The 16,938-nt window shown below is 42.2% G+C and overlaps 1 protein-coding gene across 6 annotated transcripts in view; it reads left to right on the top strand.

Annotated features, from left to right (window-relative positions):
* The window catches only part of LOC121594682, a 111,470-nt gene that overhangs the window by 78,278 nt on the left and 16,254 nt on the right, over positions 1 to 16,938 (top strand). For 5 of the 6 annotated variants that reach the window (XM_041918241.1, XM_041918243.1, XM_041918244.1 and 2 more), the window contains exons 4-7: positions 329 to 933; positions 8,760 to 8,976; positions 9,144 to 9,583; positions 13,933 to 14,055. In XM_041918241.1, coding sequence (XP_041774175.1) covers positions 329 to 933; positions 8,760 to 8,976; positions 9,144 to 9,583; positions 13,933 to 14,055 — 1,385 coding nt within the window. The remainder of the gene's footprint in view (positions 1 to 328; positions 934 to 8,759; positions 8,977 to 9,143; positions 9,584 to 13,932; positions 14,056 to 16,938) is intronic. The other variant, XM_041918246.1, reaches the window with a different exon arrangement.

Genomic DNA, 16,938 nt, shown 5'->3' on the forward strand with positions numbered 1-16,938 from the left:
CCACCACGATCTTTGCGCAAATAGAAAATCCATGTAAAGCCTTTGAATCCAAGCTGCCTTCTACCGAGCGTATGGGGCAGAATCCAAAGGACTGCCTGATTGCAAACACCTTTGCACGGACTGTTTGGATAGGACTGAAATGCTCTCTACCCTGTCCGGGAACCCTCTTCATTCTACCTTCGAATCGAATGTTGTTTGGTTCCGTTTCCCACTTAAAATCGTCCACCTCCTCTCGGTAGCGAACGAACACTGCGCGTTTTGCGAGCGTTAAATTTAATTTTCTACCACATTCGGCTCACCTCTACCATGTCCTTTTTCAAACACACAGCGACCGATTCCACGGCAGCCAAATCAAGCTCGATAACAGCGCGGACGAGCCGGAAGCGGGCGGTGGTTCGCCACGCGGCGGAAGCAAAAAGGGCCGCCGACGAAAAGGCCACAAGAAGCACAAGCACAAGAAGATCAAGCTGCTTCCGGTGACGCTCGTCGGTGTGCCGGTGGACGAGGACGGCCGACCGGATACCGGCATCATCGAGGGGCTGACGGGCGCGGCCGACGGTGCGTGGTCGTTGAAGCTTGCCGGCGGCACGGAACGGGATGAAGCGACCGCTGCCGAGCGAACGCAGCTACCAGCGACGGCGGAAGGGCGCGCGGTCGAGATGGTGGACGTGTGGAAGGAAACGACCATGCCTCCGTCCCGGCCCAATAAGGAAATGGCTGCAGAGGACCAACGACCGGCGATGGTTTCCGGGTTTCCACCGCCACCGATGCTGGCGGCCGACGGACACCTGGTGTTTGGCAGTGCGGGCGGCATGCAAATACTACCTGCGGGGGCTGCAGTAACAGCGGCAGAAACAGCAACAGCCCATCGCCCGGACGACCAGCGCACGCAGAGGAAACGCGAAAAGCAGCAACGGAAACAATTACAGAAAGGTGAGTGTACAAGGGTGTTCGTTTTTGTCGCTAGTTCCTTCCACCGGATGTCACTGAAAGGAAGACGCTCTTTTTTTGGTGTACATCCTTTTGATTACAGTGAACGTTTTGCAAACCGGAAAGGTGTTACGGGGTGTTGTAATTTGGATAGAAATAAGATAATGCGCGGGTTTTTGTTTCAGCAACAAGCACAGAATTGCTGGACGCTCTTTTTAAGCGCGATTCTACATTCACGCTCTACAGTTTGGATGTTCGTTTTATACTTGTTTTATGAGTGGATTTCTAAACTTGATATGAATAACAACAATAATTTACCTAAATAATGGGTGGATTTCTGGTTGCGTTGTTTATAAGTGTATACACAATTTAGTTTAAAACAATTTCATTTTGTAAGTTATTTGATCGCTAAACCCATTTGTATATAGGGAAAGGTAGGTAAAGACGGACACGTTAAGGTAAATGGTAAAAATCTAGGGATATATAAGTGCAACGACCATGAAAATGTGCATATATTATCTTACACTCATGTTTTATCAAAAAATCTGTTAAAAGTTTTTAGTTTCCGCCGATCTAGCGTTTTTTTATGAATAAAAACATATTTTTTTCGTGCGGTTTTGAAATGTTCGGGTAAGACGGACACCTGATATGGGAAAGATGAAGGGAAAGATGGACACCAGTAGAAAACGTTGGAAAGTGAAGAGTTTTTAACCGTATTTTAACAAATTATATCGCTTCCCACGTCCTGGTACGTTTATAAACCAATTCTTGGCCTATTGCAATGAAGATTCATTCAGCCGTGGTTTTACGAATTGTAAGCACCACTTCTAATATATCGTAGAATGCAGCATCTAAAGCATTATTGAAATATCGCGCACTTACAGCTGACGTTGCTCCAGCTTACAGAACAACAGTCTAGAACTTCCTTTAAGGAAATTACTCCGCGAAAAGACCACGACCCCAGTATTTTTTGAGGAACTCGTTAATAGTTCAAGCCATTTTCCACCATGTCAAAATTCAACATTTGATAATTGCAATCCCATGGAATTTCTCATGTATTCCTGAACGAGGTCGTATTAATGCCTCATCTTTTTATTGCTTAAAGTTGTCCAAGTCGTGACAAGAGATTGGATTTCGTGAAGCGCCTCATCAGCGTGGAGCGAGTAATAGCATAACGAATGGCTACTATTTTGACTGGTGTTTCTTTTCTCGCTTATTTCAATACTTTCTCTAGTTGCTGATTGGTTTATAGCTTCGGAATACCCTCATTCAAGGTATTTGAAGAAATCTATTCATCACCAATTGATATAAGAAGTAAAATAAAGCAACAAATTCGGTGTCCATCTTTCCCTACGACTAGGTGTCCGTCTTTCCCGTTTTGGTGTCAGGATGTTTAAACCACCAGAAAACAATATTTAGTATTGCTTTCATTCTCGCTCTTTCGCCAGTTTTTTCATTCATGATCACGACAACTCATTCAAGTTATCGAGTCGAGTCGCTTCTCTTCGGAGGTTGCTTACAGACTGAGTTTATTCTACCAAAAATATCCATTACATATGTGTTTCACGCATACTTCTAATTAGATCTAACACTATCAACGCAATACTACTTAACGCTATATCTAATAACCTATACAAATACTAATAAGATATTTACAACGTGGTAACTGCCCCATCCTTCTAGTGTTGATTCTCCTGAATCAACTTTAGAGCCAAAAAAAATCGGTATATAGTTATTTGGAGATGATTAAGTTTTTGACATTTGTTTTGTGTATTTTAAAGTTATTTTCATTTTGAACAGTGACACGTTTGTCATCTTGCACGAAATTCCTCTTAAATATGGGCTTTTCTTTCCCCTTGAAGACTTTATCTTTTACAAAGATTTCTTGCCCTACTTCTAACTGCGGAGGTACTTGCCTTAGTTTATTATGAGTTTTTTGTTGCTTGCTTTGAGCTTGTTTCAATTGTACAATTACCTCATCATAAATCCTATTTCTAACTTCGTCAATTTCTTCAACGGATGCTGGATTTTGAGAAATACCTAAAAGGATTTCTTTTGGAGTTTTCTTAGTTACACTATGTATAGTGTCGTTGTATTTTCCTACTACTATCGCCATACGCCTTTTAGTTGAGTAGTTAGGTTGCAGACGTTTTTGTATGCGATACATTTCGGTAATCGTAGAATGGAAGCGTTCTACTTGACCATTAACCTCAGATTTATTGCTTGGTGTGATGTAAGCTGTTATATTAAGGTCTAGCATTATCCCTCGAATTTCTGCTGATAGAAAAGATTTCTCGTTATCCGTTACTACAATAGATGGAATTATATATGATGTAATTGTTTGTTCGAAAGCTTTTCTAATATGAATCGTTTGTTTTGATTTAATGGGGATCATTCTTCCAAATTTCGAAAATTTATCAACACTTGAAAGAAAGCTTTCCCCGTCTATCTGGTATATGTCCAAGTGCAAAATCTCAAAAGGATGGTTTGGTATAGGTGTTTCCTGCAATTGTACTTTCAATGGTCGCCTATCATATTTGCATGTATTGCACGCATCGCAAACTTTAATGAAATTTCTAATTTTTTGTGTCATTTTGGGAAAATAAAATTTCCTCAAAATTTTACGTTTGTTTTCCTCTATGCCTCGATGGGCCCTTTCGTGTTCAACTTGTATAATGTTTTCTTGTTCTTCTGTGTTCGTAATATCCTTCAAAATATTTTGCGTGAAACGTATCTTATACATTCTTGTGCTTGAATATTCTTTGAAGATATTTTGAAATTTTCCTAGGATTTCTTCTGAACAATTCAAACCGGTTAATTTATTAGGAATGAAGTATTTCTTAATAATATCCGTAAGAGACTGTTCTGTAAAATTGTGCATTCTAATTATTACTTTTTTGAACCCGGGAAAAGGATAGGAAACTAGAATATCCTCATTAGCATCCTTCTCTAACACTATTTGAAGCTTGAAAGCGTTAAGAGGAGCTTCTGTACATTCAATCATGTCTGAGCTGTCTTCTTCAGCAGAATGCTGAGTTGACGTTAGGCTAAATATCTGAACGCGACTGAGCGCGTCGGCAACCACGTTATTTTTACCAGGTGTATACACCATTTCGTAGTCGTGTTCCTCTAAGTAAGATTTCCAGCGCTTTAGTTTGGTATTGACGTTTTTTGACGATAGTGAAAATGTTAGAGGCTGATGGTCTGTTATGATTTTAAACTTTTGACCGTAGATGTAGTTTCGAAAAACTTTCAGCGACCAATAAATTGCTAACATCTCTTTTTCAGTCGCTGAAAAATTTTCTTCTCTTTTGTTAAGCGTTCGCGAGGCAAAATGTATTGGTTTATCCTTCCCCACTTCACCTTGACTGAGCACGGCGCCTATGGCGTAGTTAGAGGCATCAGTTGTTATCAGAAAGGGTTTGTCGAAGTCTGGGTACGTAAGAATATCGTTTCCCGATATTACCTGTTTCATACTTTCGAAACATTTTAACTCTTCTGATGTAAGTTCGATTGGTGAAGAATCAGAATTATTTTTTTCTCGTAAATGGTTAGACAAGGGTTTAGTTAGATCAGCATACCCTTTGATAAACCGTCGATAGTAGCCGACCATGCCTAAAAAACTTCTTAATTCCTTTGTGTTAGTTGGTTTTGGCCAGTTTTTTATGGTCAATATCTTAGCTTGGTTAGGTCTTATTCCATCCAACGTAATTATATAACCGAGATATTCCACACTTTGACAAAGAAATTTCGATTTTTGTAGCTGAACTTTAAGATTCGCTTCTTCCAAAGTGGACAAAATTACTTTTAAGTTGTGGATATGTTCGGTTAAATTGCGTCCAAAAACCACAAGATCGTCTATGTAGACATAGCAAATTTTTCCTATGTGTTCACGAAACACATCGTCTATTGCACGTTGGAAAATGGCTGGCGCATTTTTCAAGCCAAATGGCATTCGTAAAAACTCATACTTTCCGCTATTAACAGAGAATGCTGTTTTTTCTATGTCGAGATCATTGACCTTAATTTGATGGAAACTAGAAGCAAGGTCGAGTGTAGTGAAATATTTATTCCCACCTAACTGGTCAAGAATATTTTGTATGTCTGGGATAGGGTATTTTTCAGAGATGGTTTTCTGATTAAGACGCCTATAATCGATCACTAATCGTAACTTTTTCTCTCCGTCAGAACATTCACTGTTTCCCTTTTTTTGAACGACCCAAAGTGGCGAGTTCCAGGCGGATCGTGAAGGACGAATAATACCGTCCGCTAACATCTTTGAAATTTGCTGTTCCACTTCGTTTTTATAAGCGACGGGGTAGGGATAGCTTTTTTGGTACACCGGTGCATCATCTGTGGTTCTTATTCGACATTCGACATTAGTGGTACACGTCAGCTTTGAGTCTGTATCGTGAAAAGCATGACTGTGTTGGTTAAGAACTGTAACGAGAGATTCTCGCTCTTCTCTTGTTAGGTGTGCGATGTGTGTGTTAGATTCTACGTCAAGTATCTGATCGATTGTCACACTACTATACTCACGACACATTTTTTTCGGATAATAGAAATGCAGTGGTATTTTATACTTGCTATTGTCCGGCTTTGTGAGTTCGATCTCTCGGGCACGTGTAATTAAATTGATATTGTGTGCAAATACTATTTCAGTCCCAATTATGCCATCAAAAAAGTCGTGAAAGTTGTACACCACAAATTTATATTTTGTTTCTAGCACTGGAGAGAAAATATCAAGAAAAACTACTTGCGAAGCACTTCCTATCCCGGCAACACTTTTAAACTGTTTTGTTTCACTTCTAACTGTTTCACTCCCTATCACATTTGCCCACTTCTCCGAAATAATGTTTATATTTGCACCACTATCGACTAGGAGTTTAATAAAACCATGTTCTGTAGGCACTTTAATAAACGGCAACACTAACCCAGTGTTTTTTACCTTGACAGGCTGTTGGTATTGGAGCCTGTCCCAAAAAAAGTTGGGCTACACTGAGCTGCCGTGCTATCATTCTCTTGGTGAGCGTAAGCTTGAGCCGGCCGGTTTTGATAATGCAAATGTGTACGCATGGTACGATCTACTTCCATCGGCTCTTGACGCGTGTGCGTTTCGCTCGGTATTGGTGCGTGCGGTTTTTGTTTCGGAGGGAACTTTTGTGTTGGTAGGAAACCTTGTGCCGATGTACCTTTTCGTAATTTTTCGAGCTCTACACAAAGTTCATATGCCTTATTCAAGCTGTCTGGCGCAGCTGTTTTAACTAATATTCCTAAGTCACTATTTAATCCCCTTATAAAACTATCTACGGCTTTATCTTTAAAATAATCTAAAAACGCATGGTTAGGAGAATTATACTTAACATTATTTTGAATGTGGTTTGTAATAAATGTAAGAAGTTCGTTCACTCTACCGAAGTATAATTCGATATTTTCATAGTTCTTACGCTTAATTGTAGTAAGTTCGTAATCTAAACTCATCAAATCACGACGATCACTGAACTTCTTCACCAACACTTCTTTGATTGCTGACCAATCAAATCCTACATTACTGGCATGTAAAGCGTCCGATGCCGCACCAATTATTTTTCTACGCACTGTACGTTCTATTATTCCAAATTGCGTCGGGCAATTTGCAAATGCGGAATAGTAGTTGTATATTCCGTCGACATCCTCAACCCAGGTGTTGAGATGTTTCGGGTTACCGTCAAATTCCGGCAACATTTTAAGGATGTCAGGGACCTGTCCCATTTGTATGAAGAATTTCATTTCTTCTTGGCGTTGTTCCATTTTTTTTTCTAACTAGATTCTAACTAGGTAGACGTAGATTACAAAAAAAAATGATCGAACGGTCTTTCACGATGAATAAATTAGTGCACCTATTCGCGCTACAACACCGCAAATCACCAGTTGGAAGGCAATAGCTCTAAGGCTGGGTGTCGTATTCTCTGGTTGAACAAAGACAGCTATAGGTAGCTTCACTCCAGTACTAGGAGCTTATACGTTTACTAATTTTTTTCTTTTAATTCGGGCGCCAGTTATCGAGTCGAGTCGCTTCTCTTCGGAGGTTGCTTACAGACTGAGTTTATTCTACCAAAAATATACATTACATATGTGTTTCACGCATACTTCTAATTAGATCTAACACTATCAACGCAATACTACTTAACGCTATATCTAATAACCTATACAAATACTAATAAGATATTTACAACGTGGTAACTTTCATGAAATAAAACTTCCAAAAATATAAACAATGCAAGTTACAGAGCTTAAGATCCGCAGTAGTCAAAGTAGATCCACAAGGGTGCACATGATTGAAAATTTATTTTGTTCGTGGATTTGAACAATTTTGCATATATTATGCCAAAAATGTTCTCAAATGTGTTGTTTAACTTTACGTTAGGATGTAACATTGTTGATTTTTTGAAAAATTGCCATTTTAATGCATTTATGAGAAGTGTCCATCTTACCCGCAGTGTCCGTCTTTACCTTCCTTCCCCTAAATGTAATTAAGGCAGTATTTGCAATGAAATAAGTCGTTGGAAATCATAACTTGTTCTAGCAAATTTTCTGGAACTTTGTAAAGTGCCTGAAGCTATGCAATACAACTCTTCAAGGTCATACTATGTTTTCATTTTACTTCGAAATGATCCCAATAACCGATTGAAATTATACATAATTATTACAATAATTAAATGTTTAAGCAAACAATTAATTTAAAAAAAACTATATCAATTGTTTCAAACACATCTTTTCCTAATCCTTGATTGGTTTAATGAAATGTTGGAGCTGAATAATGCCAATAGTCTAGTTCTTCTTTTTCTATTTGGCATAACGTCCTACGCGGACATGACGGCCTATACAGGCTTTCGAGACTTAAAATAGTCTTATAACCTATTTTATAATCGTAAAATTAAGTACAGGTTTGAATCTGGATTACTTGTCTTCGATCAAAAGTTAAAATTATTCAAAGAAAGAATGGTTTGCAAACAAATATTGAGCGCCAGTATATGAGTGTAGCGCCAAGTGAGAGCCTAAATGTATTTTTTATTATATCGCTTAAAATATTCTTCTTCAGTAGTTGTGAAAGATTTCTTGACGTAAAATATATGTGAATTTTGATACTTTATTGTTTAGCATAAATAAAAGTTTACAAAAATTGAGGCAAATGCTTGAGCTGCAATGAATGATACTGATAAATTGAGCGCCTAAATGTATGTAAATATTTTTAATTTAGGTATTATGGACCAAGTAGCGCCTAAATGTATGTAACTATTTATAAATAGGTACAAGCGCTAATGTAGCTTAAAAGCGCGTAACAATCATTGTGGACAATACTTTTAGGCGCTTCAATTCGTTGCCTTAGGAAAACCTAGAGCTAAATTCAACATTTTAATCGCTCCTAACGAGGTTACATATGGTGCCTAATCTCTCGATATCCGTATTGCTAGTCACACATTCGATCCATGTAAATCATTGCCTATCATTGACAACTCTAAAAAGCCATTGCACACTTATGCAACAATCCCCCACACTGAACTAGTTCGCCTTTTTGACGAAAACATCCCATCGAGCTGCTAATGAACGATTACGAAACTAAACCTTAAAAATTGAAACGTTAAGCTGTTGTGTGCCACTTTTTTGTCAAACAAAACTCTTACATCTAATCACACATCCACACACAACGGACGTTGAAGCACGGCAGTTGCTCACGGTCTAATCCTCTCCTCTCGCTGCATCTATTCACTTTACGCTGCTCCCGAACGGACATCCCTTTGATGGATCGCTCGCTTATGCGGATTTCGCCTGCCATCCCCGCCCGACAGCAGCCCAGCAGCGAAAAGTCGTCAATCCACCGCTACCCCCATTGCCGTCCGGCGTGACCGTGTCCAGCGCCAGCACCGTCACCTTCCCCGCCGACGATCACAAGGGCACGGAGACGGTATCGGTGGCGCGCGTCATCATTTCGGGCGATCTGTCCTGCATGAAGGACGACTTCATTCCCGCACCGGCCATCGCAAACGGTGACATCAAATATTTGCGGTAGGTACATATACATGGCCGGGACGCGGGACGGGGAAAACAACCCCTTTCTCCCAGCGAGCGTAGTTTGATTTCCACGTGATTACGGTGAGCTGTGCTTTACGATTTTTGTTTTCTTTTTTGCTCTTTTTTGCTCTCTCTCTCTCTCTCCTTTTTCACGGATGTAGTAACGATTTGTACGGCTTGGAAAATTCCTTCCTCGAGGCAGAATATCACTGCCGGATGGGCTACCGGTTGCGGCTGAAGGATGATGGACGTGCCCGCAGCCCATCGCCCATCGTTACCTCGACCGGTGCCCTCGCCAACGCCAATCTGGTCTGCCGTAAGTCGCGCTGGATCGGCAAACGGCCGGCCTGTGTGCGGATTAAGCCCGCGCCCCATCAGCTGCCACCGTCCGCCGTCTGGCCCGCGCTGTCCCGACCGCTCGATGGGGACGGTACGGCACGCTCGCTGAACGTGAACCCTTGCGGGAAGGATCATCGGTGCCCACAGGCCTGCCACCGTGTGTCGGCGGCAGCGGCGGCGGACGGTACGCCCAACGGCTTAAACCGCACCACCGTCTGCTCCTGCTACAAAGGATTTAAAATGGTCAACCATCGGTGTGTGGGTAAGTTAGATTGTTGATGCAGGGAAGGGTGGGTGGGGATAGAAGATTCCTTTGACATCGTTTTATTGTCCAGTTGTTGACTCTTTTCTTGGCAGCAGACTAGCACAAAAACAAAAAAGGGACAAAACCAGGAGGATTCAAAATGGAGCAAAAAGCAAGGGGGAAAAAGCTGATTTTTTCGGTTCTTTTTCATTTCTCCAAACCGGAACGAAAGCGAAACCCATTTTAATTTATGGTTCGTTTTTCGATACGGTTTTCCTTGTAATTAATCAGCATGTTCACCCAACTTTGGAATGTCCCTTCGACCTACTAGCAAAAAAAAAAAAAAACCTAGCAATACTCATGAATGTCAACCCTCACTCGACGAAAATAGGGGTTGGGGACCTTCCTATGTCCTTCTGAAGTTACGATGTTTTTACCAACCGAGAGAGAGAAAAAAACAGAGAAAAGTGTCAAAAAGAATTGAAATACAACGAAGGGGCAGCAAACCTCGTTGAGTTTGGGTGAGATTTTCGTCCGCACCCCGTTTTTCTTTTGCTACCGTACAACTTACTGTCGGCAATCCTTTGTTTGTGGTCAGCCCACGCCATTCACCCCAAAACCCAGACAAAAAATAACACAAAGAAGCAATCGATGCTCTTGGTGGTGGGTTTCCGTTTGCCGCTTTCGGTCGTAATTTACGAGCGCGCAGCCACAGCCACCCCGCGACCCCACAAACGCCCCCGGGAGGAAATTTTTAATTGATCATATTTTATCGTCCACAATCGATCGTGCGGAACAATGAGTGAGGGTGGTTTCTTTTTCTACCCCAATGCATCCTGTTCGTCCTTTCTCTCTTTCTCTCTGGAGATACATCAACAACTCCTTCTCTTCGATCCGGCCACTTATCATCCATCGGTTGACGGGTGGGAAAATTAAAATGTTCCCGCACGGTGCCCCACGGTGGAGTTTGGCGCGAAAGCTTGGGCTGCAAGGCGAAAGCTTCCCTGGTGGAAAATTCAATTATCGTAATGCACCGTGTAGAGCGAGAGAGCGATTGTTCTCATGGGGTATGCATTATTGGGAGAAAGAGGTGAAAGGTAGGTCGAAATCGAAATGATGAGAATTGAGGCGGGATCCATTTTTGGGGGTGAAAAAAACACGCCCAAGCGGCAGCCCAGCCGTTGTCTTTATTGAGCGGGAATGATTTATTTGCCATCTGTGGCTTTTGAGTAGCTTTTTTGGTAATTAAAATTTCAACCCTCAGCAGACGACCGTGGTGAGAGGCATACGAAAGGGAAAAAGAAGAGAAAAATGTGAAAAAATGCCACAATGTCTTGCTTCCTTTGTGGTTTTCCCTTTTTTATTTGCTGTGATTGAGCTACAATCTTAATCCTTCTATAGCCTACTATGTCGTATATAACGTAATTCGAATCATTGTTAGTTTGATATTCCAACAACGTATGGTTTTTAAACAAAAATGACTTTTTTCTGTCAAGTTTGTTAAGGCATTACGATTACGCCAACAAGAATGGAAGGATCATTTACAAAATTCAACATTAATTCTGCCCTAGTGTGACCGGTCTCTAACCGGTTGATCAACACTTGATGGCAAAAGAACAACGTCGATGTGTTGCGGATGCGGATCGTTTACGATTTCGAAGCTCGACGCTGCTGAAGCTCCTACTATCCATGCCCTTGTTACGCTACATTACCGCCCGCGGAACGAAGCGGAACGAGCCCCGGCGGACTCGATTGCTCCGGTTGTGACCCATGTCAGGGCGTGATTTTGTTTCATTTGATAGCTGTCTGTGCGCTGTTTGTGCTTGGATTGCAAAGATTGCGATTTTAAAAAGTGGCGAACCCGTTGCATGAGTGTTTGTAGTTCGTTACGCATGATAGCGCAAATGTTGCTATAAAAATGGCACAAATGCGCCTGCAGGTATGCAATACACACGACAGAACGACGGTAAAACAGCAGCGCGAGCCGACTTGTTAATTTTATTTTCCACAACTTATCCGATGAAATGTTATTTCAATGGTTCTTTTACATGAGCAATCGTTTAACTGTTTAAATTGTCTTTATAAAGTGTAGTATTTTTTTATAAAATTCACTTGTAAAAGTTGCCTAATTCAATTTATTATAACACTTCTAGAACTCAGAGCACCCTCACTAAAAGTGTTCCAATGTGACCCTTCCACCGTGCCTGTTTTGTCATGTTACAATTCTCCCTCCCAAGGTGGAAAACTTTCACTGCGCTTATGGCTTTTAAACACAATAAATCAAGCCTCTTAGTACGGACCAACGCAGCAAACATGATTTGGTCGTAGCGTTTACGTTATATCGGATTATGATCTTGCTCCGTTACAGTGAGCCCTCGCTCCATGCGCCTATAAACGGTGCTTGATTTCATCACCTATCACGAAAGCACTCCAACCATCTGGGCAACAGTGCCAGCAGCCGCAGTCAAACAAGTGGTCCCAAAACGCGGACCAACAACAAAACGCGACACGAGGAAAACCCACAGAGAGACACACAAAAAAGCGTCGTTTCGTCGGTTAAAAAGCTTCTTTATTGAATATGTCAGCTTCACTCGCCGTCAGCAGGTTTGTGGTCTCTGACCTACAGCTTACAGGACAGACAGACAGGGCTTAAAATACAATGCCACGTCCTACCGGCACAAGGTACGACGAGGGAAATGGGGGAGGACACCTTTTTTCGGCTCACGAATCAGGGAATGGGCCCCCAGCACGACAGTATAAATAATGCAACTGTTGGCGAAATGTCTCACTTACACATTCGCTGTGCGCTGTCGTCTTCAGCATCAACAGTGGTTCTTCGAAAGCATTGGAAAAGCTGAGAGCTTTCCTGTCTGTTTCGGTTTCTGCCGACTGTTTCGTCAATGATAGTGTATGCGACTGTGGTGATACTTGTTAAATCTTTCCCATTTGTGCCATTTTTTTATTTTTTTTTTTTTGATGCCACAATTCTGGTCTACAGACCTTTGCAATGAGACGCCACAGCGAGAGTTTACTGCTCTCGTACCTTTTGTGTATGAATAAACATTTCTACGTGTTTACATTACACAGCACGATCATAAAGGTGTCATTTCGACTCGTAATACTGTTTTAAAGCATGATGGACGAGTGTTTCTCCAAGGTGTGTCCCAAGGTGCTAGCCACAACACCAATCACAGATGTTGGGGTAGACGGCAGACCCACTTCAATTACCGGTAGTATGCAGCTGCATAATGCAGCCAAGAAAGAAATGTTAATATGGGGAAAACAAATTGTATTTATTATTCAACGAAATGCTGGTCCAAGGGAAGATTAGCTCTTGGTTGTTGTCGTTTAATCAATCAGCTTGCCCGTACTTGTGCGTCACGTTTTGCGGACAGAAGCTGTCCGCTGCCTTCAGGTTATTAGCAGCACATGTGACTAAAATTAATGTATTACTGGCGACCGAGCACCAAAGCAGAGACAGGCATAACCTCCTTCCTGCGGCCACACTTGTTCAACACCCGGAGGTCCCGGAGGTGTGAAGTTGACGATGATGTGCCGTTGCACTGCACGCCGTCCCTGATGCTGGTGATGACTTGATGAATGATAGCTCAGTGTCAGTGTGCTTGAGAACGGAAAACAAAAAACGAACCTTTCGCTTCCAGCCAGCACTACAACACATCAACAGCGCACAAACACCATAATGTGAGCCACAAACGAGTGTGGGCTAATCGTAAATCTCGGCCCCGCTCGAGTGGCTTCCCTTCGAAACGGGAATGGGCTGCTCCTGGGAGTTCTCGGCACACGGCTCTGCTGCTCTCAACCTGTCAACCTCGGTCCGCGGTCGGTGATAAATAGCCCTTCGACAGACTTACTGACAATCGATCGGTACCAGTGCTTCGGTTGATTGGTTGGCGGCTTCCCCTTTGCCACAGCTTTACCCCGTATCTTGGCGTAATGAATTTTGAATATGGCCAGCAGGTTTTGGGAATTGAATATTCATAAATAACACTAAGCCTGTCGTTTGGGGGAAGTGGGAGTTGGAATTGTAAGCTTCGGAAACCGGGACGAACGTTCCTATATTGGACTAATACTTCGACAGGAAGTTCAGGTAAAAATTTGGTCCAATCTCTGCATTTAATTATGGACCATTCTTTGTTCTGTGAGCACTATGCATCGATGATCCTGGTTTTTAATATCCCCCCTTTTATTTCTGACTGTCTTATCGATAAGCTTGTACAAATAACCACAAACCACCCAGATGTTTTTTTTTCCAGAATATCTCAAAATTCTAACAAAGCTTTTTCATCTATCGATCTACCCCTATATCTATATCTCTCTCTCTCTCTCTTTGTTTTCCGATCCGGCAGATATCAACGAGTGCATCGAGTACGGTGAGGATGTGTGCGAGTACGGCTGCTCCAACACGATCGGCTCGTTTACATGCAAATGCCCGAGAGGATTGCGAGTTACGGACAATAATAAATGCATGGGTAAGTTTACCTCGGTATCCCGCACGCAAACAAAGCCAGCCGCTTCCTTCCTCGTAGTGTTTGGGAGAGCTTCCAATTCTTCCAACCGTACAACCGGTAGTGCATTTTCCTGTTTTCCCAGGATGTGGATCTTTGCCTGGTTGTTGCCCTGTTTGGAGGGATAGAGGTCTCTGGAGCGCGTTTCGCTTGCAGCTTCCGGTCGACGCTCTCCACAAACGTTCCATCGGTAGCGTTCGTTTGCATCATCTTTTCGCCCGTTTACAAACACACGGACGTTTACGGTGGGAAAGAAACGGGCTGTACAAGCCGGGTTCGGATGCTGCAGTTGTTATGCGCTTAAGACAGTAGTAGCTCCAGGGCAGTGGTCTTCCTTGGACGACAGTCATGCCCTGCGTACTGCCCCATGATACGCTCAATGTCCCAGCTTCGCATCATGGCTCATCCGGGAATGATTATAAATGTTTATGGAATTTAGATTGTTTTGAAATGTGATCAGAATAATCACAACACTCTCCTAGTTCCGTGGCTCTTATCCTACCGCAGGGTTCGGAAGCAAACGGTACTGTTGGAGTTGCAAGAGCATGTTTAATTTTTGTGGATTGAAAAAACAGCTCGGAAGTTTGTCATCTCTTCGTGTGTGTAACGGTTTTGGATCGATCCAATATATACTCGTACAAGTACACAAGTATCTAATGGAAACATACATTAGTCTCGTTGCCAAGGTGGGGTAAAAACATGCCCCGGGAGTTGTATACAGAGTTGATTAGCAATAAAAGCTTACACAGCATACCGTCAGTAGATTGGTAGAGACATGCATAATTAAGGTTACGTTTATATTCCATCAAACGTTATCCTTCCATTAGGGAAGACACTTCCACAGAGCTTCCAGCACATCCTGGGTAAAACGCAAGACCGATGTTTCCAGTTTTGTTTCACTTTGAGAGTGCAACGTTTCGGGGAATCAATTCAATTTGTAGCACACAGTTGACGTGCCTTTCTTTTCCATCCTCCATGATCGCCGGCAAGCAGCAACACTGTAAAATGTCCAAATTTAATCAAAAAAAGGATTCGTTTAAAGGGTTTCCTACCCCCAAAAAAAGGGCAGTAACCGAGCAACAAAGAGCGCTGGAAATTGAAAAGGAAGCACATTACCCTTTCCTGTGCTGTGTTAACCATTTTCATTTTAAACGCTTTAATCGTGCGTGCGTCCGGAAAGAGAAAATGGGCGGCATGAAGTTGCCCTGCGTGTCATTCAGCATTCAGGAGCAGATGACAATATTCTATTTTTAAAATCGTCGATTATGCGCATGAATTACGAACGATTTTAATTGGAAAGCGAGCAGCTGCAGGAAAATAAGCAAAAATAGAGATACAGTGAGAGTGAAGAGAGGGAGAGACGGAGGGAAAATGAAGCTTTAATCCAATTTGTCGCGCTGAACACGTGATCGGGATTGCAATCGAGGGAAGTTAAATCCCGCTGTTGTGACAGTTTACCCGATAATCCTTTTTTGGATGCTGAACGCATGGTTAATAATGGCTTTGTTAGGAAAGGAATTGGAGCGAAAGCGGGTGTGGGATTAGGATTTGGAAATAATTTGAATAGGAAGCCAGATTTTTGTATTATTTGCACAACATTGACACCAGTGAATGAAACAGCTTTGCAGGAGGGAAAAAGATTGCGAATGAATTGCTTTAAAAACAGTCACTGCTCATAACCGCTACAGTGATAGTGATCCGTTGATGCGTTGGGTTGATTTATTGCACATAATTTAAGCCAATTTCATATTTTTTGTTTTCATCCCTTAAGTAGAGCAACACTGTAGACCGGTTTGTTTCAGCCTGATATCAACAGTCGTCTTCAAATGAAATAAAAACCAATAAAACATGTGGTGCCATGACCAGGATTTATCGCATTTTTCAACCGGAGCGCTTCGTTGAATTGCTCATGAAAGATGTAACAGGAACGGGACATTATGTGCTAAACATTCACACACACATTTTTCAATTATTCACCCAACGACCAGTAGGTTTACAATCGCTTTACAACAGTTTAGCTACACTAATGATTACAGACGTTGCACCCATCATTTATCTCAAATAACAAAGTAACTCCATGCCCTTTTCATAGTTCTCAGTTTGATCTCAATTTTTCGGAAAAAATGGGAACAACTATTCCAACAGCTCTCACAGTGCACTCGAACTTGCCCCCGAGCACAACGCAAACAGCAGTGTCATTTTTACCAAGCTTTGTCGGATGAAAGCTACCCTTTCGTCCCCGGTCTCGCTCAGCAATACGCTCATTCTTGCTGGTGGTTTTCCATGCAATCGGTGTGTTTCAGTGCAGTCATTGCTCGAGCACCACGGTCCACGAGAACAGATTGTACGCTCAAAACCTCAAACTGACCAGATCCGGACCCGATCTCCTGCAGCGAACGCTCGATGCGTACAATAATGCTCAGCTTTATTGGTGCGCCAAAGGCTGCCCAATATGCGGGTACGGTCAGGGGGAGGCAAAAGTTTTTTCCCCCTGAAAACCATTAAACTGTGGCATTCTGTTTCATGTGCACGGTTCAAAGATAAAACTTGTGCGCCCGGAAATGAAACTTCCTGTGTTGCAATGGCTCCAATCCAATCCACCGATGGATATACTTTTGCTAGCCAGCGAGGAACTTGGAAGGACGTTAAAGTTGAGCTGTCTAATTGTTTGTACAATTTGTTTCGTATGTCACTTCCTCGCTCTATTGTGCTATGATCGATTTTGTGTGAGAATGGACGGTAATGTTTGCTAAGTTGTCCCCCAAGTGGTGTAGCTGGCGGCCTTATACCCAGATTTAAACATCTAATCCACACTTTCCCTTACCGAGTTCATCGGTGGCCGTGTCC

The sequence above is a fragment of the Anopheles merus genome, chromosome 2L (genome assembly GCF_017562075.2).
Source record: "Anopheles merus strain MAF chromosome 2L, AmerM5.1, whole genome shotgun sequence".
Classification (NCBI taxonomy): Eukaryota; Metazoa; Arthropoda; class Insecta; order Diptera; family Culicidae; genus Anopheles; species Anopheles merus.